The sequence below is a fragment of the Arachis ipaensis genome, chromosome B9 (genome assembly GCF_059453495.1).
Source record: "Arachis ipaensis isolate K30076 ecotype BB chromosome B9, ASM5945349v1, whole genome shotgun sequence".
NCBI lineage: Eukaryota > Viridiplantae > Streptophyta > Magnoliopsida > Fabales > Fabaceae > Arachis > Arachis ipaensis.
The window spans coordinates 12,875,660-12,902,140 of NC_142444.1; the positions used below are offsets into that span (position 1 = coordinate 12,875,660).

At 33.3% G+C, this 26,481-nt stretch overlaps 2 protein-coding genes and 1 pseudogene across 6 annotated transcripts; 1 reads left to right on the forward strand and 2 right to left on the reverse strand.

Moving 5' to 3' along the window:
• Positions 1–2,782: 2,782 nt before the first annotated feature.
• On the reverse strand, positions 2,783–5,881 carry LOC107616737 (uncharacterized). Of its 5 annotated transcripts, XM_088500145.1 has the most exons (9): positions 5,437–5,881; positions 4,800–4,949; positions 4,414–4,633; positions 4,185–4,310; positions 4,024–4,080; positions 3,839–3,932; positions 3,470–3,716; positions 3,191–3,271; positions 2,783–3,091 (listed from the first exon to the last, which is right to left on the reverse strand). In XM_088500145.1, exons 7-9 carry the CDS (start codon positions 3,683–3,685, stop codon positions 2,933–2,935), a joined length of 456 nt encoding a protein of 151 aa, XP_088356271.1. In that variant the 5' UTR covers positions 3,686–3,716; positions 3,839–3,932; positions 4,024–4,080; positions 4,185–4,310; positions 4,414–4,633; positions 4,800–4,949; positions 5,437–5,881; the 3' UTR covers positions 2,783–2,932. The 5 variants fall into 5 exon arrangements, with proteins under 5 accessions (XP_088356271.1, XP_016174156.1, XP_088356273.1 ...); XM_016318670.3 differs by having other exon boundaries at positions 4,185–4,633; XM_088500147.1 differs by having other exon boundaries at positions 3,470–3,723; positions 4,185–4,633.
• Positions 5,882–23,076: 17,195 nt separating this feature from the next.
• On the forward strand, positions 23,077–24,951 carry LOC148543784 (uncharacterized). Its single transcript, XM_088498713.1, has 5 exons — positions 23,077–23,160; positions 23,242–23,357; positions 23,520–23,748; positions 23,839–24,257; positions 24,312–24,951. Exons 1-5 carry the CDS (start codon positions 23,077–23,079, stop codon positions 24,949–24,951), a joined length of 1,488 nt encoding a protein of 495 aa, XP_088354839.1.
• A 391-nt stretch (positions 24,952–25,342) lies between these two features.
• LOC148543785 (uncharacterized) lies at positions 25,343–26,239 on the reverse strand (annotated as a pseudogene).
• Between the last annotated feature and the right edge of the window lie 242 nt (positions 26,240–26,481).

The window sequence follows — 26,481 nt, forward strand, 5'->3', positions numbered from 1 at the left end:
CTTATGTTAACGACAAAAATACACCTAAAATATTGAAAAATGCTACAAAAATATCCGACTGTAAATAAAAATCTATTCCGTTAATAGAGTTAGCTGAGCTGTCAAACGAATTCCGTTACACTCCTTCCTCTGCTTCTCCTTTATTCTCCCTCACTCCCTCCCTCTCCAAACCTCCCAAAAAGACCTTACACCTCACCCTCTTCACTCTCACTCTGAATCTATGGCTGCTGCCTTCCGATCTTCTCTATCTCACGCTCTCACACCCCACTCCCCGCTCGTTTTTTTCTTTTTCCTTCTTCTCACTTTCACTTCTCCAATATACAGAACAATTTCTCATCGACTCACGCCGTTGTCTCTTTGTCTTCAACGGCAGAACCTCGTTGTTGCCACTGTTGCTTACTCGCTGCCCCTCCGTTGTCGTCAGAAGAGGATCTCACAGTTCCTTGCCCTCTTCACTCTCTCAGCAGATCTCTCGATCTTTCCTCTCAGATTCGCCATCGCCGTCACTGCTTGCTCGCCGCCCCTCCATTGTTGTCAAAAACCTGTCTTGCAGCGCCTTACTCTCCTCTCTCGCAGTAAGCCAGCAGTGGATAGTCCCTCTCTCTCTAGGGCAGTGAGGAGCTATCTCTTCAGCTTCTCTCTTTTTCATTCTTTCTCTTTGGATTCTATTATTTTTATTAGATTATTAAAAATATATAATGAAAAATTGTAAAATTGCTGATTATGGAGGATTATTACTAATTTATGGCTGATTATTACTGTGGTTGAGATGAAGAGGGTGAGGCGTAAGGTATATTCTGGGAGTTTTCGAAGAGGGAGGGAGTCACTGAGATGTTGCTTATTGTTGTTGTAATTGCTTTAGGGAGTGAGGGAGGACGGGAGGAGAGGACAATATCACTGCAGGTGCCGTCATTGAGGAGAGAGAGAAGCAGAACAACAAGGAGAGAGAAAGAGAGAGGCGGCGAGAGAGAAGAATCGAAGAAGGAGAAGTGGATGAGCAAGATGACAGAGCAAGACCATTGTCGTACTTGAGGGAGAGAAACCGTGGAAGAAGAGGCGACATCATATTTTAGGAGAGAAATAATGAGGAAAATGTTGTTGTTGCAGGAGTTTCAGCTAGGAAGATGATGTTGTTGTCGTTGTTGCAATTTCGGAGTGACTGAGATATGTTGTTGTTGTGGTTGCAGCTTGCAGCAGCTTCTGGGAGGTTTGAGGGAGAAAAAGAGTGACAGCAGATGATGTTTATTTTTGTTGTAGTTGCATTGAGGAGGGAGGGAGGGAGGGAGAATGAAGAAAAGCAGAGGAAGAGTTGTAACAGAATCCATTTGACAGCTCAGCCAATTCTGTTAACGGAATAGATTTTTATTTACGGTCGGGTATTTTTGTAACGTTTTTCAATATTTTAAGTGTATTTTTGTCGTTAATAAAAGTGGAGGTTATTTTTGTCAGCGTTCTGGTAATTCGAGGGCGGAATTAGTAATTTACTCAGTATAATTTTTTAAATATGGGTGTGGCAAGTGGCAACTGACATTTTTGTTGGTATTTATCTTAATGAATGAAGGATACTTTAATAAAATAAAAAAGACATTAATTAAGTAATCAACCACAAAGAGTGTGGCTAGTGTCTCTCTTTGTTAGTTTTTTTTTTTTTGGTGACTTCTCTCTTTGTTAGTTTGTAACATAAATTATAGAATCTAAATGCACAAAAGCATTTTCCAAACATTAGGTTGTCCCTTGTCTATTTTCAAAAAGAATGGGTTTAAAAAAGGTATTTGCTCTTAAAATTAACAATAATATTGAGAGTTAATATAAAATCAGTTTAAAATAATTTAAAATTATTTTATTTTATATTTCTTAATTATTATATAACTTTTTTTTGTATTTTTTATAGTTAGAATAATTGAGTAATATTATATATAATAAATATATAATTATAGATGTTACATGAAATTATGAATATTAAATAAATAAAATAATTTTAAATTATTATTTTTCTAACTGTAAATTAAAATTTTATTTTCTCAATTAATGTTTGCAGAGGTGTTTCACTACTAGAAATAGGGCTTTTTCGGACGAATTTTGAACAAATTAGAGACAAAAAAAAATTTTCAAACAAAATTTGGACGAATTTTTTTTGTCCGAAAAAGCCTTGTTGCTAATTTATATTTTGTCTGAAATTTCGTCCGAAATTTTTTTCAGACGATTTTGTGACAAATTTCGAATAAGTATTTATCTGTTAGATTTCTAACTATTAAGATGTATTTTAGACGAATTTTAGACAGATTAGCCAATATAAAAACAATGTATTTCAGACAAATTTCAAACGTAAAAATATTTTATTTTAGACAAATTTCAAACAAAAAATATATTTTATTTCAAACAAATTTCTAACGAATTTAGTCAAATATAACAAATTTTTTTCGAACAAATTTTAGACAAATCAAATATTTCTTTTCAATTAAATTTCAGACAAATTTAATTTAAAAGAATTTACGTATTTGAAACAAATTTCATACAAAACAAAAAATTATATTCACACAAATTTTCTACAAATTTAATATAATATTTCAAACAATTTTCATACAAAATAATTTACTATTTAATATATAAATATTTTAGAAAATAAATTGTATTCAATCTGCTTTCTATATTAAGACCATCATAATAATTTTTTTCATATTACATCATCGAAATTATAAACACATAATAAAATCATGAAAAAGTTAATTACCATAAAATAGTTAAAAAAAATATTTATTATTAAAATACTTTTGTCCATAAATGTAATCAAACTAAATAAGAAAAAAAAATACTTAAACTAAAACAAAGGAAGCCTTTAAAAAGGTCAAATATCATGAATAAAATAAGATATACTAACTAATTCACCTAAAAATTTCTTAATTTAAATCAGAAAAAACATATCCTCCTAACATCAATCACTTATGTTATCATCTTCATCATTACTAGAGCCTGTCCCAAGCTCATCTGTCTTTTTAGTAGAACCAATTCTTTTCTGTTGAACCTTTAGTTGATGTTCTTGATCTTTTAACTTGTCCTCAGCATCATTCAACTTAACATTTTGCTCTGACCACTTGAGAATACATAAATCAAAACAAAATGTTAAATTCAAAGATATTGACAAATGGTAGAAAAAGAAAAGTGTTAATAAAATTGAAAGAAAATTACTAACAGTGTTAATAAGATCAAGAGTTTGTATTGAATCAACAACCATAGCACGAGGGGAAAGAAGCTGAGCTTTCTTCAATATGTCCTGAAAACTAAATTAAGATAAAAAAGCATACAAGCAAATACTTCCCATAACGATAAATATATAAAAGTTAGAATTTCAATAAAACACTTTTCATCAGGAGGGGAAAAACATTAATTTTTTTTAGGTATTGCTATAGTAATGTCTTTGACAATTTTGCTATAGAAATAACAAACAAGCAAAGGTCTATGAAAAAAGTACCAGGGGGTGACCAGAGAAAATTGCGATTGAAGCAGCCAAAGGAACTGTTTTGTGAATAGCATTGAATGAAGGAAAACAAGAAAAGGACAAAGAAAATTCAGCGTCAGTGTCTCTCCTAGACACCGCAATTCGGAACTTCTTTTGATGGTTGCTGTGTTTTTCATACTTAGATGTTGATGGAATCCAAATGAACGATGGAAGTGACAAACAATCCATCACTGGTTTCTCTCTCGCTCAGCCTCTGCTGCTGCAACCTTGGCGAGAGACAGAGATTTAAGTACTTAACTGAAATTTGAATATTATACAAGAAATATTTAGGAAATTCAATACTCCAAGCAGTAAGAAGGAACTAGAAACATAATGCATTACAGTATCATAAAAGTCTGACACTGTTGATAATATTCATTCCATGCATCTTAGTAGTTTCTCAGCCTCAACTTCCACAGAATTCCTCCAAGTCATTCTGCAAAATATGTCCATAAAAGTATAAACATAAATGGTTATTTAGGATTGTAGCCCGAAACACAAAGAGCTATACATGCGTAGAATCTCACCTGCAAAGGAGTTCCTGAAAATAGAATTCTACGTTTACATGGAAGAGCTGCCAATGCCTGATTCAGGAAGTATAGGTGAGAAACTCAGAATCACAGCCATCAAGGTGCCTTGAACAAAAGTCAGAAACATGCCTTTAAACTGGAGAAATTTTGTACAGTACCCTGTTTGTTATCGTCTGATCATTCTTTAGTCTGTGAGCCTCATCACAGATAAGGAGGTCACGAGAGCCACTAGAGCTAAACTTTGACGAATGCATTCGGAATGTCTCATACAAAACAATGAGCACCTGTAAAATTTGGTAATGAGTACATATGTAGTTTAAGCTATACAGGCACGCACAGCTAAAAATATGTCCATTGCTATATAATGAATAAAAGAAAATACTTTACTGAGTGGGGAAAAAAACACTATACACCACCACAAGGCACACAACACCACTTGGATATTTGAAGAAAAAAACCACTGCAAAGCATTTGGGTGATCCTCCACCGGAGATGGTGTTGGAAGCGGTAGCTCAGAAGGTAGATGCCGGTGAAACGCATCAACCGCTGCAGTAACACCATCTTCATCCTTAATCAACTTTGCAACTTCCATTGCTTGAGACTTCACCTGAAGGTTTATTATTAGAATCGAGTGGACCTAACCATTAAATCTATCAAAAACCATGACCATAAGAAAAAAAGACCTAAATTTTATAACCAGTAAATCTAACATTCAAGAAAATATAGATGTTTCCATTTTCAATTTCAATGCTAGTCATAGATTGTGTAGTTACCTCTGGCTGGAGCATGAACTTTATGGCATTTGATAAATTCTCAAGAGTGAGCTGAGAAATTGGAATTGGTGCTGGACCTAGCCCTTTTTGATAGATTCTATCCCCCCAAAAGAATTGATCTCCGAAGAATGGAATAATGGTTGTCGGAGACTGTTAGTTACGGTAGTTATATTAGTAATCAACCGGCAGAAATGTTAAGACATAAACACAGTTTGCTAAACTTTCATACATATGAAAAATTTTAGAATGAGCAAATATTGGCTAAAATTACGATGAATACTAAAATGAAGACAATGAAATGTTACTGCAAAAAGTGTAAAGACAAACAAGAAAAAGAATTTAAATGGTGAAAGATTTAAAAGAATGTATATACGAATGAAAATAATGACTAAAATGGTGATAGAAAAGGAGAAACAAGAATGAAATAAAAGACATCCAATAGATGCAAAACAGAAGAGATTATCACTCATATCCAAAGAGTTAAGAACAAACCCTAACTTTTTTAATAGTACTCTAATTTTATCCTTAGAAAGACCAAAGGACCATTGATAAAAATCCAAGCCATAGTCTGATAACGAGAACCATCATTAACAAGCAAATTGACAAAGAAACAAACAAGAATCACATCACTACTCACAAAAAATTGGGACTTGACAGAGCCACAGAGGTCGCACAAAGACGCAAAGTGGCAAGGGTTGGAGGCTGGTGGCGGTGCGAGGTCCGAGAGATCGGAGGAGGCGGCCACATGCAGGAGGCAGAGCAGTGTGAGCGGGTGAGAGCTATTACCTGTGAACGCGAACCACGAGGGTGGTGGTCGCCTGAGTTGCGAGGTCGGAGGTTGGCTGGAGTGCGACCCGGAAGATCAGCGGCGCGGCGGTGGCCACAGGGCAGAGCAGGTGAGCGAGTTAGGGCTCTCTAATCTGTGAGCACGAAGAACGAGAGAGGGTAGAGGTCGCCTGAGTTGCAAGGGCGGAGGTTGGCTGGAGTGCGACCTGGAAGATCGATGGTGGCCACAGGTAGGAGAGAAGTGTGACTGTGTGAGTGAGTGAAGCCTCTCTGAAAACCGTAAGGAGGCAGGGCAGTTTTTGAGAAGAAGATAAAAATTGAAACAAAAGGGCGGGTTTGAATAAAATTTGGCTTTTTGGCGCAGAGTAGAAAGGTGGTTTTGAAACAACTACATATGTTAAAATTTTAAAATTAAATTATATCTAAACTTTACCAACAAATTAAAAAAAAAATTATATCATTAGTATTCAAAAGATAAGTTTTAGAACATTGGTACATAAAAATAAATATTTAATAAAATTAAATTTAATTTTAATTTTAAATTATTTAAATTTTAAGTTATATTTTTTAATTTTATTATTTAATAATTTTAAAAAATAAATATTTAGTAAAATTAAATTTAATATTAATGCTAGCTAAAGATATTTATAATATATTTAAAAAAAATATTTATAATTATTAAAAAAAGCATGAAAATATGGAATATATATATAGATAAGGTGTTTAATTGCATATAAATGTTCTATTTAGTGATAGGTTTCAATTAAGATTATAAGTAATTTTTTTTTCAAATTCTTGAAGGTGTTTATATAGTTCCTACTTGCGTGACACAATCATTAATCAATAGATAAATTCATATATGAAGCTACATTTACATATATATATATAAAATCTTGTTGTAGGAATTGTGGTGAATTCTTCTTTTGAACTTCGATATGTGGATTAATTTGTTAAAGAGGTCTCTTGAAAGAAACTCTATATAAGTAAGTTCTTTTTTTAGTAACTATCATTGTGTGTATTAATGCTTATTTTTTTTTCTTTATTTATAAAAATTAGTTTGTTAAAAATCAGTTTTTATGGTTTGATTAAATTGGTATCTAATTTTACTGCAATAATATTAAAACTAAGCGTTTTTTTTTAATTGTTGTATGAAAAAGTAGTTTAGTTCAGTTTTTATATGTTTGACCTCTTAGGAGGTCAGGTAGAACGAAGTCCTTGGTGGGCCTTTAAGCTTAATAGATCTAGCTTAGTGTTTTGGGTTAGGCTATGAACATGTATAATAATAAATGAGAAATTAATCAATACGATGATTATTTCATATTTTGATCAAAAAGTTTTGGAATTAAATTTTAGAAACAAAAAGTGTACTCTTTTATAAGTTATATATAATTAAGGTTATTTTAAGGAAAAGAAATTTTATTTGAAATAGTAAAAATATTTGGGATAAATCATAGACAAATTTAAAAGTATAAACATTATTTTTATACTAAATGTTATAATTTTTTAATAAACATATAAAATCCGTTTGAAAACTGATGCACTTTCATACGGAAATTTACAAATGATGCTATTTTCGTTCCAAATTTGTGCGAAAAAATTTTGCCTATTTCAAGGGGTTAGCTATAGTAAAAATATTTAAGACTAATTATAGACAAATTTGGGATAGAATTAACAATTTTCAAAATGCGTCCAAAATCTGTCTAAAGTTATTCAGATGAAATACAGACGAATTATAGCTTTTGTCCGAAATGTGTTACTAATCTGTATGAAAATTTTGGCGCCATCCACAAAAAATTTGGCGCCAAAATTTGGGACAAAATTTAGACAAATTTAGGACAAAATATATTATTCCAATGCCTCCACTAAAAGTTGTTCAACATTTGTCTCAAATTTGTCCGAAATAAAAAAGTCATTCAGACGGAATAAATTTCGTTTGAAATTTTCGTCCGAAAAAATCCTATTTCTAGTAGTGTTTGTTAGGCCAGTTCTTTATTTTTTAAGTATAAATATAATTTAGTAAATTAAAATATTAAATTGTAGAATATAGGCATAATGGAATATGATACATTGTGTTTGTTTTGTCACATTTTATTGAGAAATAAAAGTTAATTTGGTTTTTTAATAGAATAAATAAAGCCATCCACGTCTATAAAATTTATTTTATTAGGGAACCAAATTAAATTCCTTAAGAAACCAAATTTAGTTTGGCACCTTTAGTATTGTTAATTAGAAAGGTAAGAGAGAGCAATAAAAAAAGGTTTATGTATATTCAAGTTGTGTAGATAATACAATATAGAAGGGTATTTATAGATGCTAAGAGAATTGAAATAATAAAGACGTAATATTCTATAATAAATATTCAGATATGCTAAATAATTCTAATGAAAGTTAATTGATCTTAATATATTCTAACATCATCTCTCAAACTCAAGTGACAACCTGAGTTTGAAACTTATTTAAAACAACAAAATAAAAAAAAACTGCATAAACTGATGGAACAAGTGTAGATGGAACTGCCGAAAGAAAGTGCAGATGAAACTGGTGCAAGAAAAGCGCAGATGAAACTGCCACAAAGAAAGCATAGACGAAATTGCCACAAGAAAGCGGAGACAAAACTACCACAAGAGTGATGAACTGCCAAAAAAATTAAGATGGAGAACTGTCAGAAAGATGGCGAACTACCCGAAAACTACTAGAAAGGTGGCAAACTACAAAGAGATGGTAAAATGCCGAAAGATGCGAACTGTCGGAAGGTGACGAAAAATATCTGGTTTCTCCATGAGAATAGATAAGCAGCGGATAATAGTGATGTTTGATTCATTAGACTCGGAAAGATACAAGACGAAGAAGATAGGCTAATCGATGAGGTGAAAAAGTATCAAAGCAATGACAAAAGACAAGAAAAAAAAATGGCACAGAGGAAAAGTATGAAAAGTACGGTAATTTCTTCAAAAGAAAAATAACTTATCCTCTTCAAGGAGGATACCATGGCTCTGATACCATGTTAGAAAGGTAAGAGAGAGCAATAGAAAAAAGGTTTGTGTGTATTCAAGTTGTGTAGAATGATACAATATAGAAGGATATTTATAGGTGCTAAGAGAATCGAAATAATATAGACGTAATATCCTATAATAAATACGTGATTGCTATGATTCCTAAAAATATTTGTTTAATTTACTAAAATGGTTAAAAATCAATATTTAAGTTTAAAACTATAAAAGTAAATAATTATTAAATATTCAAAATTTACTATAAAAAATAAGTTAGGCACCAAGTTATAAACACCGTAGAATTCACTTAATAAATATTCAAAAATACTAAATACACTACAAAAAAAAAAACCATTCAGCCACACAGTTTTTAAGTTACATTCGAAATTATGAATAGGTTACGCTTTTCTCCGTATTACCCTTTTATAAGAGAATAGAAAACACAATTGTGACATTATTTACAACATGTAGTCTTAGATACAATAAAAATCACTTATAAAGCGTAGCCTTATGTTGATATCTATAGATACACTTTTCGTACCAAAGAGAGCATTTTTAAAGGGTAACTTATTTATTATGTTTTGGATACGCTTCAAAAGTAATGACTAATGTATTTAGGGCCAAATGGTGACACTTAGTGAATTTTTTTCCCCTTCCCCCCAAAAGCACACACACCTTCAATTCGATCGCGCCTTCCACTTTCAGAGAGCTTACCTTCGTGCACAAATCCTTCACCATCTACACTCATCACCTTCGCCATTCTCATCGTCGCCATTGACCGTCACCCCCCACTCAACACTCACCGCCACTCACCACTCGCCACTCACCACATTGCTGCACTGACCAGTTCACCTTCGCGCGTAAACCCTTCACCATTGACATCATCACCTTCGCCATTCTCACCGTCGCCATTGACCGTCGCCCCATTCACCACTCACCACATCGCTACACTGACCGTCGCTCCTCTTCATCGTCCTGCACTGATCATCGTTGCACCGCCCTCACCATCGTCATCTCTGTGCTTCTCATCGTCTTCTCTGTGCTCACATCGTCAAATAGGTATGTATTGATTTCCATTTGGTTCTGAAATTTCAAAGGTTTAGGATTCCGATTTTAGGGGTTTTAATTTGGGGTTCGGTACAATAATCTGTGAAATATGGGTTTGTGAATTGTGATTTGATAACATGCGTGCTATATGTTATTGATGAAGATGCATGCTATTTTAGTATAGTTGTCTGATTCAATTATTCTTCGTTGCAGTTGATTTTAATTTAACAATGTAAAATCTGCAGTTGTCTGTTACTAATTAGTCTGGTGGCTAGGTTTGCAAGTAAATTAAATTTCAAGTTTATAATAATAATAATAGTAATGTATGTATCAAAATAAAAATGCTTTTTACTGATATAAATTGAGACAGTGTTCAGCTAAAACTCCAACTGAATAAGAGACTCAGAAGCAAAATTGAGCTAGTTCGTAAGCTATCTTTCATATTAGTTACTGTCTTTGATAATATTCTCTTTCCCTTCACTTTTGTAAGGAAAATTAAGAAAGGTAAATAAAAACTATCTTTATTTTTTGTTCATGTGCACATTAATCTTGTTACTTTAGAATTGTGCAACATAATCTTTAAAATAATTAGCATATTATAGTGACATGTATAAAATAATTAGTTATCATTTTCTTATCTGTGTTTACCAAAGTTAACAACGTCATGCAACTTTTTCCTCTTATGGTTCAGATCACAGACTTGCTTGTTAATATTACAAAGTATTATTGAAGCCAAAGCATGAAATTCTAACTAACAAATAGAAAAAGAACTTTCTAAAGAAGTATAATTTAGAAGAAAAGCATGTCAGTTTATGTATGATTCTCAAACATGAAGTCCTTTGATTTAATCTATTATACTCTGATGATGCATTACAGTGTCACATTACATGTTTTTTGTGCATAAAATTTGATTGCGACCATCTTAGAGTTAGAATTATTGTCCATTAGTTGGGTTATTGTAGAAAAATATTATGAAAGAAGATAAGTAGTAGGAAGAATGAATGGATGTGAAAAGAAGTGGAGTTTACAATATCAAAAAATTAAAATTAAAAAGAGAGCACTTCTTCATTACTTTCTGTATTGTTTTATACATGATGGATAGAATATTGGTGCATTGTCTAATCTCTTAGAATTTTACTTGGTAATAAACAGATTGATGTTTTTGGTTAAAGCTCCTAAGCAGATTTTGTCAAAATATTGATTGTGTCATGGCAAGGTATAGCACAATGCATACTTTTTATTCTTTTCACTTTATGATTATGCTATTAAATCATATGTAGCTCATGGATCAACTCATTTTCCGAACATAAATATAGTATGCCCATCTTTTCTTTGTTTCATAGTTTTTTGCTTGCATTTATTTTAATTGCTATGGCTGGAAATCATATGTTGCTGGCTTTATTGACACTTTAACACTTGAAGTTGTATTGCTATGGCTGAAAATTGTTTGTGCAATTCAATTCAAAGTAAACAAATATGTATACCGCAAATAAAATTTATATGTTTCTACATGGTTATTAAAAAATACACAAAGTATATAATTATACATACCGCAAATAATAAAATTTATCATAATAAAATAAATGTATGTGATAACTATTTTTTTTAGGTGATGTGTTAATTCCAGAGAAAATAATTGCTAAATATAGTGCTGAGTTGAACGATGAAATTGTGTTGATTGATTACCGTGACAATTGTATAAAATTAAGATAAAACCCGAAGAAGAAAAATTTGGATACCTTTACATGAGGTAGAAAAGTTAATCACTTTCTATAACTTCAAAAGCATGTCGTGGGTATACTTAATGTATGTCACAAGTGAAATATTTTTTGTGGCTCTTATGAATAAACGATATGATCAAATCCATTTGGATTTTTATGAATCTCATTATGTTAAACATGTTATTGGAGTATTTTTGTTGAAAGTAATCAAAGATAAGTTGGGTTTAAACTACTTTGATGCATCCGAGAATGTTACTTCTGATATAGAAGAGGATGGAACGCATAAGAATATGAAAAGGTTAAAATTTTCACAACATTTTTGTTTATATTTATTATTGACTATATATGTTATATTTTAATTATTGTAGTTATTAACATATTAATTTTTAAATATGTCTATAATTCATTGAACAATATAATTTTGTTATCTGTTTTTTCTATTGTCTTTTTTTTTGGTTTTTACATTTTTAGACTAATTGCATTTGTTATGGTATGCAAAGAACTGTCAATAAAAAGATAGTTGAAAACGTACCTAGATTTACAAAAAAAAAGTGTATTAATGTAGTGAAATTTTGTCCTAATATATAGTCTTATTGCATAACTATATATAACAATAAGGATGTTGAATGTTAGTTTTTTTTTTTTACTTTAACAAAATTCTTTTATTATTATTGATTATTAATGATTGATTTTATATTTATTCTATATTTATTTTTTATTTTTTTGAGAATTTATTCACATTATGTTCTCTTGTTGAACATTCAATTTTTATATTTTTTTTTCTTTTACAAATGAAAGTACTGTGAAAAACAGATCAAAAAAAAAAAAAAAAAAAACAGAGTATGCTGATTTTTTTTCAGATTTCATATCATACTAGTGTTATATGTGTTCTTGATTTTGTCACTGGTAGATAAGTATGTTACAAACAAAGTGTATTGGATAGATGAATTACTTTGTATTTTGAGATATTTTGCATAACATCATCTTACATTTTTCATTGTCGTCATTTTAATCTGTTAATATTTTTTGTAAATTATCATTGAAATAAACAGATATGTTGTTCTACATCATTGCAAGACCTTAACTAAATATGACATTCAAACCGATCGATTTGTAAGTTTTTATGATTGTAATTTCATAATTATTGATTAATTTATTTTTTATGGACCACTTATTACTTGTTTTTATACATTATATCCCGTATCAATTTGCTAAGTTACTACTTGATATTGGAGGATCAGAATACTGTAAATTAGTTGTTGAACCCTCAAAGAATACTAAAAGTTTTGGAATGAATGTGTTGAAAAGTAAAAACAGAGAACGAAAATACAAAATTGGTCATAAGAAATTTTTTTTTGTGAAAATGCATAAACTTAAAATAATATCAGAAAGTTTCAAACCACCTAAATAATTACTTTCTAGTTACATAAACTTGAATTAGATGATCTTCTTTTGAAACCATCTTAAAAACACATGAATATGTGGTTTTAAGTTTATGCATTTTCACAAAATCTTTTCACTTAGTACTAATTTTGTATTTCCGTTCTCTGTTCTCTGTTTTTACTTGTCAGTACATTCATTCCAAAACTTTTAGCATTCTTTGAGAGTTCAACAATCAACTTTCAGTGTTTTGATCCACCAGTATCAAGTAGTAACCTAACAAAGTGATATGGGATATACGGCGTAAAAAAGTAATAATTAGTCCATAAAAAATAAAGTAACCAATAATTACGAAATTATAATTATAAAAGCTTACAAATCGATCGGCTTTGATGTCATATTTAATTAAGGCCTTGCAGTGATGTAGAACAACATATCTATTTATTTCAATGATAATTTACAAAAAAAAAATATTAAACTAAAATGACAACAATGAACAATGTAGGATAATGTTATGCAAAATATCCCAAAATACAAAGTAGTTCATTTATTCAATACACTTTGTTTGTAACATACTTATCTAACAATAACTTTATATAGACAATGACAAAATCAAGAACATATATAATACTAGTATGATATTAAATAAGAAAAAAAATCAATATACCTTTGTTTTTTTTGTTGATCTATTTTTTATGGTACTTTTATTTGTATCGTACTCTCTATAATATTTGGAAATCAAATTAAAAATTGAATGTTCAACAAGAGAACATAGTGTGGATAAACTCTCAGAAAAAATAAATATAGAATAAATATAAAATCAATAATCAATAATAAACAAAAAATTTTGTTAAAAGAAAAAAAAAACTAACATTCAATATTCTTAATGTTATATAAGACTACATATTATGACAAAATCCCACTAGAACAACACATGTTTTCTTGGTTGATCTAGGTACGTTTTGAACTATCTTCTTATTGGCAATTCTTTGGAACCTAGAACTACAAATGCAATTAGTCAAAAAAAATGAAAAAACCCAAAAATAAGAAAAAAAGATAGACAATAAAAAAAGCAGATAACAAAATCATATTATACAATGAATTATGGACATATTTAGAAATAAATATGTTAATAACTACAATAATTAAGATATAACATACATACAGTCAACAATAAAAATAAACAAAAAAATTATAAAGATTCTAACATTTTTATATTTCTATGCGTTCCTCCATCCTCTTCTATATTAGAAGTAACATTTTTAGATGCTTCAAAGTAGTTTAAACCTAACTTATCTTGAATTACTTTCAACAAAAATACCCCAATAATATCTTTAACATAATGAGATTCATAAAAATCCAAATAGATTTGACCATATCATTTATCCACAAGAGCCACAAAAAAGATTCCACTTATGACATACATTAAGTACGCCCATACTATACTTTTGAAGTTATAGAAAGTAATTAACTTTTTTACCTCATATGAAGGTATCCAGATTTTTCTTCATCGGGTCTTTATCTTAACCTTAATACAATTGTCACGGTAATCAATCAACATAATTTCATTTTTTAACTCAGCACCATATTTAGCAATTATTTTATCTGAAATTATCACATCACTCTAAAAAAAGGATAGCTATCACATATATTTATTTTATTATTTTATTATGATAAATTTTATTATTTGTATTATATGTAATTTATCTGTTTCTACATAGTTATTAAAAAAATACACAAAATATATATTATTTTAAATTTGTACGCGTCCTTTGTATACACCAAATATGAATCTTAAATCTTTATCACCGGGTCAATGTTGTCTTGTAGCGAAAAAATGCCTAAATCAAATCCATTCAGCATATTTACAACACATAATATGAAATCATTAAAAGAAGCAACAAACAATGTAATGTCTACCTTTTGTGATCACTTCTACATGCAATAATACTCATGGTAGCGAACTAGTGTTTAAAAAGCTTGTTTTGTTTCTCTGCACACGAATAGAAAGAAACGAACAAGAGTGTTGCTTGAAAATGTACAACACAAAAGGCTGGGAAGAACTAAATGAAAAAAAATGATGCATTATAACAAGAAACTAACCAGAAATTGAATCACCTTTTGGAAAATGACTGAAGTCTTCTCTTGTTGGAACATGCAGAGTAGAGACCGATGAAGTCAGCAGGGAACAATATGAAGAAGAAAAAAAGAAAAGATAGTTGTTAGGCTGTTACCAACAAAATTAGGAATTTTATGATGTCTACTTTATGAAAGAAGGAACTTCAATTTATAAGAATATTTTTTAGGGAGCCACTCAGATAAAGACGCCTAAAACGTCTTTTTTTAAAGATGTTTTTCAGTAATTAAAATTTAACATATATAATTGATTAAATCATGTTATTTTTGTCAAAAGTAGACTAGATAAATTGATTTAACCGAAAAAATGGTGAATCAAATCTTGAACTGGTCTAAATTAATATTATTTTTTTTTATAAAAAGTGACTACAATACTTTTATTATAGAAAATGATTAAAATACTCTTATTTTATATATATATATATATATATATATATATATATATATATATTAATTTTAAAAATTATAAATTCTAACCCTACGATAGAAAAATAAAAGACTAAAATTTAGGATTCTCAAAATTAATATATATAATAGAAGTATTTTAGTAATTTTCTATAATAGGGTATTGTAGTCATTTTCTATAAAAAAATAATATTAATTTAGACCAGTTCATGATTTGATTCACCATTTTTCGGTCAAGTCAATTTATCTAGTCTAATTTTGACAAAAATAACATAATTTAATCGATTGTATGTGTTAAATTTTAATTATTAAAAAATATCCTTATAAAAAGACGTTTTCAACATCTTTATCTGAGTGGTTCCTTATTTTTTATCTTGTAAATAAAAAGTACCGAATTTTTATCTTTTCATATTCTGTGTTTTATTTATTATTTTTTTTTTACCTTTTCCAACACCCTGTAATTATATATTATTAATGTAACGTTAATAACAATAAAGATAATAATAATAGTAACAATACACGTTACCTATCTTAAATTGAATATACATAATACAATACGTTACATTATAATATATTCATAATTATTTTTTGATTTTACCTTAATAAAAAAAGTTTGTCTATTATTATCTCTTATTTAAAGTGTATTTGTATAGAGTTGAATAAGCTTTAGTAGAGAATCTAAAGCAATTTTCTTTAGAAGTTAGCTAACATCGAATTTAGTAAACACGATAAGTTTATTATCAATAAAAACTTTTAAATGCTTTTATTTAATGAACAAAAAAATAGATGAAATTTCTTTTTTAATATTTACAATTTAAATTTTTGCAATTTTTAAATATAACATGACGAAAAAAACATGTAATAATAATTGATGAAAACCACACTTTTAAATTTTAAATACCCACAAAAACAACTAATTAATATTTTTAAAAATATGGACAAAATAAATATATTTTTACAAATGTTTGTGTTTATATTTTTTTGATTCCGTACATTAAAAAATATCTTTTTAAGAAATGATGTTGCTTTTCTATATTTTTGTTATCCTTTTTATTATGTGTTCACTAATATTTCTTCAAGAAAATTTAACATAATATTTGCTTGACGATAAAGCGTATGAGTAAAATATGAGAATTTTATTACCACGCTGATATATACTTTAAATTTAATTTAAATCTAATGATAAATATATACACAGTATCTTTGTTCAAGATTTTAAATCCATAGATTAGATTTATGTTAAAATTAAAATTTAGGCAAAAAAAAAAGTGTATTAACTACCCTAAGAATCTCAAATAATAATTATATTATTTAAATATATTTAAAATTTTAGAACCATAACAAATATAATAATTATAATCATCACTACAAGAAATACCGTTAAAATCGACGGGCAATGAAAATCAACGGTAAAATCAACGGCGCAACATGTTACTTTTAAACTTGTCGTTTTTTCAAAAATCTAATAAAATCTACGGCATGTCAAACCATCGATAAATGTTAAATAAAATCGACAATCTTTTCGTCGATAATATGAGGTTAAGATTTTTCCGTATTTAGTAAAAGCGACAAACTTGCCGTCGATAATATCAAATAAAATTGAGAAATTCTGTCTATTTTTTATTTTCTTTTGTCTATTTTGAATTTAGAAAGCAACAATGTCGCCGTCGATTTTAATAGCTATATTTTTTTATCATTTGAAAAATAATAGACAATTAAATATTAAATAATGAGACAAATAAACTTTTAAATACAAAAATAAAATTTATAATAAATATTAGATAATGAATTTACATACTTGTCAAAACAATAATAAATAATCCTCTAACTTAAAGATTTGAATATAATTATATTTTCACCATGAATGATTTATACAAACAAGCATAGATAAATAAGTATAGATGCATGCATAATAATTTAACAGAGATAATAAAAATGAAGATAAATTAAAATTCAATAGTTTAACAGAGATAATAAATAAATAAAAAAAGTAGAAGGCTAAACCTTGAATAGCTTCTCTTCTCTGGGAGTCTTAAACTCTATCAATACTTGTGATAGTGTAAATGGATGCCACTGCAACTTTGATAATACTTGTGACTATGTCAACCCTGCTAAAAAAATATATATAAGCACTATTATTCATTAAGAGTAACACTCACAGTTAACAATTAATTAGGATGTCTGATTCAGCAAAAGCTTTGGCTTTTGAAAATGTTCCAAATAGAGATGAGGTGTGTTTGATTTCAATTTAGCACCCCTTGCTGGCATACATAGCTGGAAATACATGGTGACTAATGAGTATGGTTCCAAAATTTACATATTAAGGATGCAATTTTTAGAACCTTGATTAGGAATGACATGTTTGACAATTCACACATCAGACTCTCTCTAACAAGAGGGAAGAAGGTTTGTTTTACTCTCTAATCTCTATTTGAAGTGACATGACAGTGAAAGCATATTGATTTGTTTTTCTGTATAGGTTACTTCTGGGATAAATCCAGCCTTCAATTTATATGGATGCACATTAATTGGTAATTTCATCCTACAACTAAAAATGATTAGGGAATAACTAATTTGGATTGGATTTAAGTAGATACAATAAAATTTGCTAGATATTCATTTTACTATGTATGTGGATAGTTATTTTCATTCTAAACCGATGGCTTCATGGAGAAAAACAAATGTAATTGGCACAACAAAGAACGCGGCACTGGCCAATCTAGCAAGACTATCAAGAGAAGGCTTTGAGAAATTGATGAGTGATTATAAACTTGATACATTGGTAACACCTGGTTCAAGTGTTGCACCTGTGCTTGCTATTGGAAGATTCCCAAGAATAAATGTGCCTGCAGGGTATGATAATAAAGGTGTCCCATTTGGAATAAACTTTGGTGATTTGAAAGGATAAGAATCAAAGCTAATTGAGATTGCATATGGATTTGAACAAGCAACTAAAATCAGAAAGTCCCCTCCAGTTTAACTTGCAAGAACAAGACAATTCACTGTTGAAGTTCTTCAATACTTTGTCAGACATGTTGTCAATTGCCTCATGAACTATACTGTTGTATAACTATAATATCCTTTTATGTGCCCTATTTGAGCAAATTTACGTGTAATAATTAATTTTAGCTTCTTGACTAAAGTGAGTGTTGTCAAGCTATCTTTCTCAATACAACTATTCTTTAATTTTTTTTCTATTTTTAGCTAATTGGTAAAAACGATATATATCTTGGATTTTCTGTAAACATAATACAACTAGAGCTTTCACTTTAACAATTTTCATATATTTTTTTCCAGCTAACTAACTCAAATTCTAAACAAAAACCAATAATTCTTTGTTACTTAGCCCAAGTAAGAAAGAGTGTAAACCTTTATTACATGATTTTTTAGGTAGATTATTATCTCAAGTTTACTCAATTAATATAATGTAACTAACTAATCTAATTTCTTTTCCTCTTAGTTATAGCATCTAACTCATGTATATAAAGAATTAGAATTTGTGCTATTTTACATATCAGTTTATTGTACTGAGTTAAGTGGAATTCAAATTGCAGCAATCACTTTTATTAAACTTGCTTTGTATAAGAAACCAATTTACAAGCATAGAACAACATATAATACAATTTGAAAGGAAATATTACACGAACAAAAAACTAATCTGGATTTCAATTTACTTCTGCACTATCATCAATTATACCAATTAGAATTGTGTTTGAAAACAGTAGAATTTTACTATATTAAAATACTGCATATAATGCTATATTTACCATCCTAGAGTTCTGCTGGAGTTCTATGGGCACCAAAAGTTTCATGAACAAATAATCCATTACCATATAAATTATTGATTTTTCTATTCTACATCAATGATTGAGATGCATCATGTACTATACTTTAAGTCATTTAAACTAAAGCAGATGTTCATTTTACTATAGTTTCGGATGGTTCTTTTCCTTCTAAAGTGGATGGTTATTTTGGGTATACCATTTGTCTTTTATTTGATTTTCTGGATTCTGCTTACACATGCCTCGCAAGTTTCATTTGTTATGTGGGTTGGATTAGATTTAGTTTAATTTGATTGAATTCAAGTTGCGTTTCAGTTACGTCATTTAAACATGGTGCACGAGTGGTATTTTTGGTCAATTTGTTAGTTGTTTCTTATCAACTAATGCAGATGTTCATTTTACTGTGTATGCGAATTATTACTTTCTTTCTAAAGTGGATGTTTATTTTGGGTATACCGTTTGTCTTTTAATTAGATTTTGCATGCACATGCTCCACATATTTCTTTTGTTTTATGGTTTGAAAATTAGGGATTAAAATACGATCCATGTAAACATTAATATTAACTTGAAAAGAACATCAAGTCTTAATTTGAAATTAAAAGAAAATTTTTTTTATTATATAAAATATTTACACGAGATATATAATTTATAGTTAGAGGAATACAAGAGAACCAGCCGTTAGTTATCAATATTTAAAAGTATAGGTTAAAATAACAAGAATCTTCAAGAAATGCTGCATCATGATGACAATGTTAAGCTCTTCAAGGTGGTCATAAGTTAAGGAAGGTTGTCAGGAGCTCTCTGCTTGTAATTTTTCTCCAACATTCTGCTAGATTGTATATGTGATCCTTCTTTCTCTTCCTTGCTCTTTTCTTTTATAACTTGTGCAATAACCGATATGCACTGGAGAACAGGAGCACAACTAAATTTTCAGGCATATAAATTACTAGTGTGTAACAAGAACTCATTAACCCCAAGCTTTAGAAAAAATCAACAATCTATGGAGACAAATTTTAAATTCATCAAAGCATATATTATTAAATGATTGCTTTCATTATAACCAATAAAACATAGTGAAACTCAATTCCAACATAGAATGAAATGAACATCTGTATACATTGTAAAATGAACATCTGCTTTAGTTGATAATAAACATCTAACAAATTAACCAAAATTCCACCCGTGCACCATGTTTAAATAGCTTAACTTAAACCTAATTTCAATTAAAAAAATTAAACTAAATCTAATCCAATTTTCCTTCATTACTCCCAAACTACATAACAAAAGAAACTAGTGGAACATGTGCATGCAGAATCCAGTAACTCAAGCAAAAGACCAATATTATAAGTAAAATAAACATCCACTTTTCGAATGAACGAACTATCTACAAACATAGTAAAATGAATATCCGCTTTAATTGATAATAAACATCTAACAAATTAAGAACCTTTATTCAATTCTTACTTTCTTTGCAATTCCTCATATATTATTTGATTTCCATTCAATAAGCTATCCATTTTATATTTGATAATTTCAAATGGATTTGCGAATTTGCAGATTTACCTTCCTAAATCCACAAATTTGACTTTAAAAGGCACTGGCGCTGCATATACATGTTAAGTTTCGATTCCTGTACCTAGGCTTGCTGTGATGCCTATAAAGCTGAATAACACACTAGCTAAACTTATTGCTTTTGTGTCCATCTAAAATTTACTTATAAGGTCATGAATGATCACAAGTATGAATATTTAATGAAACTATTCTATGGAGGATAACTCCCATATGTCCATATTCTATTCAGAGAAGTTACACGACATTTGAATGCATGTGCAGACAAGTGGAAGCAGAGTAAAGAAAGCTAGGTGTGGTTATGAGAGAGAAATGACACCGCATAGACAGAAGCAAAAAATGTAACAACAAAACAAGCAAACACCAAATCGTTGGTACATAGAAGAGTCAAACACACCAGTAGCTACTGATGAATGTATTATCTTCAAAGAGTACCAAATTAGCAATGGCAATAATAGTCTAAGTTAACTGGAGATTCTTACATAGGGAAAAACGATTCTAGTATGGTAAAGGCTGACATAAATAACTGGTTTTCCTAACATGAATTCAGATGAAAAGAGTTAAAACATTCTTAAAAATCTAAAATTTAAAATGAATTCCATTAGGAAGATGCAAATATCTATAGAACTGGACATACTAGAATCAAGAAATTAAACAGGTGATGAAACTAAAAGCAAATAGTAAAGAGGATGAAGGTTAAACATGACTCCTTCGCATGTATTCAACTTAGAACTTACCAATCACTGCAGCCCTCACACTGGACCATTAGGTCATCAGGGTTGTAGGGCATCTCAAATTTACAATGCCTACAAAAAAAGAAAGTAAAATAAAAAAATAAAATAATGAACATCCTGTGAGCCAAATTTCAAATAAGGTCACACAGCTATTTGATTCAAACAATTATTCAAACGAACAAGCAAATAAAATACTTAATGACATAAACAAAGCTTAACATTTTCTTCTATTATACTAGGTCTTCACTAACTGTTTAATCAAAATTTCACATGCAAGGTAAACTGAATATCTACATACAAGGTAAACTGAACATCTGAATACAGTCACATGTTTTCGAATATCCATAAACTCCCTAATTCAACTAAATAAAATAATATCTAATTTAAAATGCTTTAACTATTACCAGAAGCCTAATACATCCTCTGAAAAATGAAAATCTAACTATCAGCTAACCTTTTGCAGACCAATGGGTGAAAAAGCAAAGCGGCACGGTGGGATAATCCGAGCGTCACCCTTACAACGACGGCGACGGCATAGCTGGGCGGCGGTGGGGTCGACTAGGTGCTGCGGCGGTGGGGGCTGACTGGGTGCTGATGTACCGGCGCCTTTGGCATGCGACTCCATCCTTTTGTTGCAGCAGCGCTGGTTGGCGATCTCCGGCACTGGTGGAAGGTGGCGGCACTGTGACACCGTGCGTGAGAACGTGGAGGAGAGGGAAAAGGGAAATGGTGGCAGAGGAGCAACACCACGTCTGGTGTGGAAGTTGGCACGACACTGACGGAGGTAACAGAAGAAAACCGGTGGCACTGAGGTTTGCAGGAGAGACAGGGAGTGACGGTGCTACAAGGGGTAATTAAAGGTAATTCGAATTGAGTTAATTCGAATTACGTATATATAGTGCGAATGGAATTGATTTGAATTAGTGTGAAGCAGATCTCTATATATATGAGGTGTACGCAAGTTGCTCTCAATAGAGGGGTCAGATGGCTAGTGAGGATAGTTTTTTAGTGTTGGTTCACCACAGAGGATCGATTAAGAAGAAAATCCGATCCGGTGTGAAGTTCACCGATAAGGATCCTCTCTGTATTATCGTGAGGCCTACGACGAGCTATGATGACCTTGTTAGCTCTGTACTGCTGAAACTTGGTCTGGATGGTGTGAAAAGGGTTAAGAAGTTTTTCTATCGCATTTCAACCACGGTGCTCCAAGATACCGTGAAGTATGATTGTTTCACGATCGGGAGTGATGAGGACTTGCAGGTCATGTTTCATTATCGCCGGCAGTTTTCCGAGGTGAGGACACCTGAGCTGTTGGCAAAGTTGGTTGATGTGGTATCCAGTTTGGGGGGTTTGAACTGGAATACGCACACTTTAGCCACGGTGGCCGGTTCTAGCTCGAGACCTGCCGTTGCTTCTTCCTCCGTCCCTGCGTACGAGCCACCGATCCAGCCTGTTGCCTCCCCTTCGTTCGCTGTTGATCTCAGCGGCAATGTTGGCGACGATTTTGGTACAGGGGAACATCTTCCGACCTCATTACATTGTGCTACACCGGCTGGTGTTGGAGCGGATTCTTTGATGATCCAGATGATAATGATGTTAAGCCGGATCTGATTGCCGATGACAGTGGCGATGACCTCGGAGCGAGTGACCCGAGAGGGGCTGCAGGTGGATCTAGTTCTGGCACACAGTAGTACCCACCCCATTTTTCATCATTGGACCTGGATGCCATGAGGCAGGATGGGCTTCCTGGGCAGGCTGCTGGATTTGGCGCTAGAGATGCAAACGGGTCTGCTGGTATGACAGAGTTCCAGGTTGGTCAGCAGTTCCAGGATAAAGATGAGGCCCTGTTGAGTGTGAAGACTTACAGCATCTGTCGAGGGGTACAATACAAGGTAATTGAGTCTGACTATCGCCGGTATGTGGGAAAGTGTTCTAAGTTTGGGAATGGGTGCACATGGTTGATTCGGTTGAGTCTCCGGCAGCGCAAGGGCATCTGGGAAGTGAAACGGTACAACGGACCGCATACGTGTCTTGCCACCTCTATCTCCAGCGACTATAGGAGTTTGGATTATCATGTCATATCGACATTCATTATGCCAATGGTGAGGGCTGATGCATCCGTCAACATCAAGGTGCTCCTAAATGCCACGGTCGCACACTTTGAATTCAGACCGACGTACAGGAGGGTCTGGATGGCGAAGCAGAAGGCTGTTGCCGTCATCTATGGTAACTGGGATGAGTCGTACAACGAGTTCCCTAGGTGGGTGTTAGGAGTCCAGTTGACCATGCCTGGTACAGTAGCAGTCCTTCGGACATGCCCTGTTCGAGTTGGGGGACAGCTCGATGAGTCTCAAGCTTATTTTCACAGGCTGTTCTGGACGTTCCCACCTTGTATCGAGGCATTCCGTCATTGCAAGCCGTTGGTGAGTATTGACGGCACCCATCTATATGGCAAGTGTGGGGAAACGTTGCTTGTCGCAATTGCACAGGACGAGAACTCCAACATACTGCCTGTGACATTTGCACTAGTCGAGGGTGAGAATGCTGAGTCGTGGTCCTTCTTTCTCTCTCACCTCCGTCAGCACGTGACACCGCAGCCAGGTCTGCTAGTTATTTCGGATAGGCATAACAGCATCAAGGCCGTGCTTAAGGCTCCTGATGGGGGATGGCTACCTCCGGCTGCATACCGTGCATTCTGCATTCGACACGTAGCAGCAAATTTTGCCCTCACCTTCAAGGGCAAAGATGCTCGGAGGCTTCTTGTGAACGCCGCATATGCCAAGACCGAAGTGGAGTTCGATTATTGGTTTGACATTCTGCGCTCTGAGAATCCGGCGATGTGTGACTGGGCGAACAGGATTGAGTATTCGTTGTGGACACAGTATTGTGACGAAGGGCGCAGATTCGGGTAAATGACGACCAATATCTCTGAGTGTGTGAATTAAATCCTGAAGGGTGTCAGAAACCTCCCTGTGTGCTCGCTGGTGAAGGCCACATACGGCAGGTTGGCTGAACTATTCGTCCGCAAGGGGAGGGAGGCACAGGCCCAGCTGGGTACCGGACAACAATTCAGTCAATACCTGGTAAAGTGTATCGAGGCAAATCTAAAGACGGCTAGGTGCTTCACGGTGACTGTATATGACAGGGATAACTCGGAGTACACCGTGGCAGAGACGACTCCGACTGGTTTGTTCTCACTGAGAAGCTATAGGGTCTCACTGGGTTCTCAGACATGTGATTGTGGATACTTCCAGGCACTTCATTTCCCATGTCCGCACACATTGGCATGCTGTGCCTACTCACGTGTTACTTGGCAGCCATACGTCCACCCGGTGTATCGACTTAGTTCGGTTTTCAGTGTATATCAGATGGGATTCACTCTTCCCATTCCGGAGGGTTTCTGGCCACCTTATGACGAGCCGACCGTTATACCGGACCCGAGTATGAGGCGTGCGAGGGAGGGTCGTCCACGGTCCACTCGAATACGGACCAATATGGATGAGGCAGATCCGAACCGGCCCAAGAGATGTGGCCTCTGTAGGCAACCCGGACACACTCGTCGGAGTTGTCCACAGGCCGGAGGACCCAGCCATGCAGGGTGAAATGAATAGTAATGTCTGGTTTTGTGTTCTGATTTGTTTTAGTTTGATCATCTGTACTTTTTTTTAGAAAACGATGTACTAGGTTTGCTAACTAGTCGGTTTTCAGTGCTGAAAATTCCGTCTCGTAGAAGATATGTATGTCAAATGTGTTACTAATAATGGAAATAAGTTACATAAGGAAAATACACATGTTATCACCGTCACTGATACACAATAACGCAAAGCCAAACTCACTGCTTCATGATCTGATGAACTAACGAAATAAAATATAACACTGATAACAAAAATATATAACATACAACAAACATAGCAAAATAAAATATAACACTGATAACAAAAATATATAACACACAACAAAGATAACGAAATAACATATACCACGTATCACAAATCATCTAAATAGGTGCGACCCCGTGCCACAACGACGTGGGACCCGTGTCCTATGACCTCTCCGGATAAGGGGCTCCTCATCCTCGATCTCGTCCTCTTCGTCCTCCGGGGGTGGCTGTGCAGGCGCCCTAGACTGGATATGTAAGGGTCTGGACGAGGATGGTCTGGCGACTGAATGTGACGGAGCAATATGTGCAGATGTCGGGGTCCCACCCAAGGCGAAAGACTAAACAGGGCCCACGAAGGGAGGCTCATTCAGATCGACATCTAACGCTGCCTGTGTCCCCGTCGTCTGTCCCCGTCGACGGGCTACCGCATCCTCCTGCATGATGGTGGTGATCTCATCTAGGAAATGTGATCCACCAAAATTCGCGTCAATCCCATCACCGGCAAGAAACTCTGAAAACATGGATCCCGAAATCACCCATGGCGTATTCTCCTTAGGTGTCTAGTCGTCAGCGGGAACACCAACGAAGTAATCTCTGAGCGGCCCCTCTCCTAGCCCAGTGTCAGCATGGCTCGATGGATCTCCCATATCGGATCCATACCACTCTCCACCATGTCCGCCATGAGCGGGCCTAACACCCCCCACTGGAGCTCCTCCTCCAGCGGCATGATCACCACAATCAGGGCTATCCTGCCTAGGAGCAGCCCCCCTCCTCCTGCCTCCACGCCCTCGTCATCGACCACCGCCCCTACCGGCCTCATCACCCTCATCCATAGCCTGGTCCAGCCATCTCCACTCACGCTGGCTACGATGTGTCCCGACTCGAGCTCTCCTCTCAACCCGGCGCCTGTCAGGAACGTCGTCAACTCGGTCCATATCTGGAACTCGGCTGGCACCCCTCTGCGTTGCCTCAACCGGAATAGGAATACCTCTCGGATCCCCCAAGTACATCTCAGGTGACAAGAACCTCTTTCCATGCTGATGCCACCAGGCCAAGAACTCATGTGAGGGTCCCGGGTCAACAACAACATCGAACCGTAACACGTGATCCGCACGTGTCTCCCAGTGAAGATGCCAATGCTGTAAATGGGACGGGAACCAACGGTCACCACCTCTCCCGTCCTTCGACATCAAGAAGTCGATGTTCAGGGCGGGATGTGGGGGAGGCTGTATGCCGCCGAACTGCGGTAACA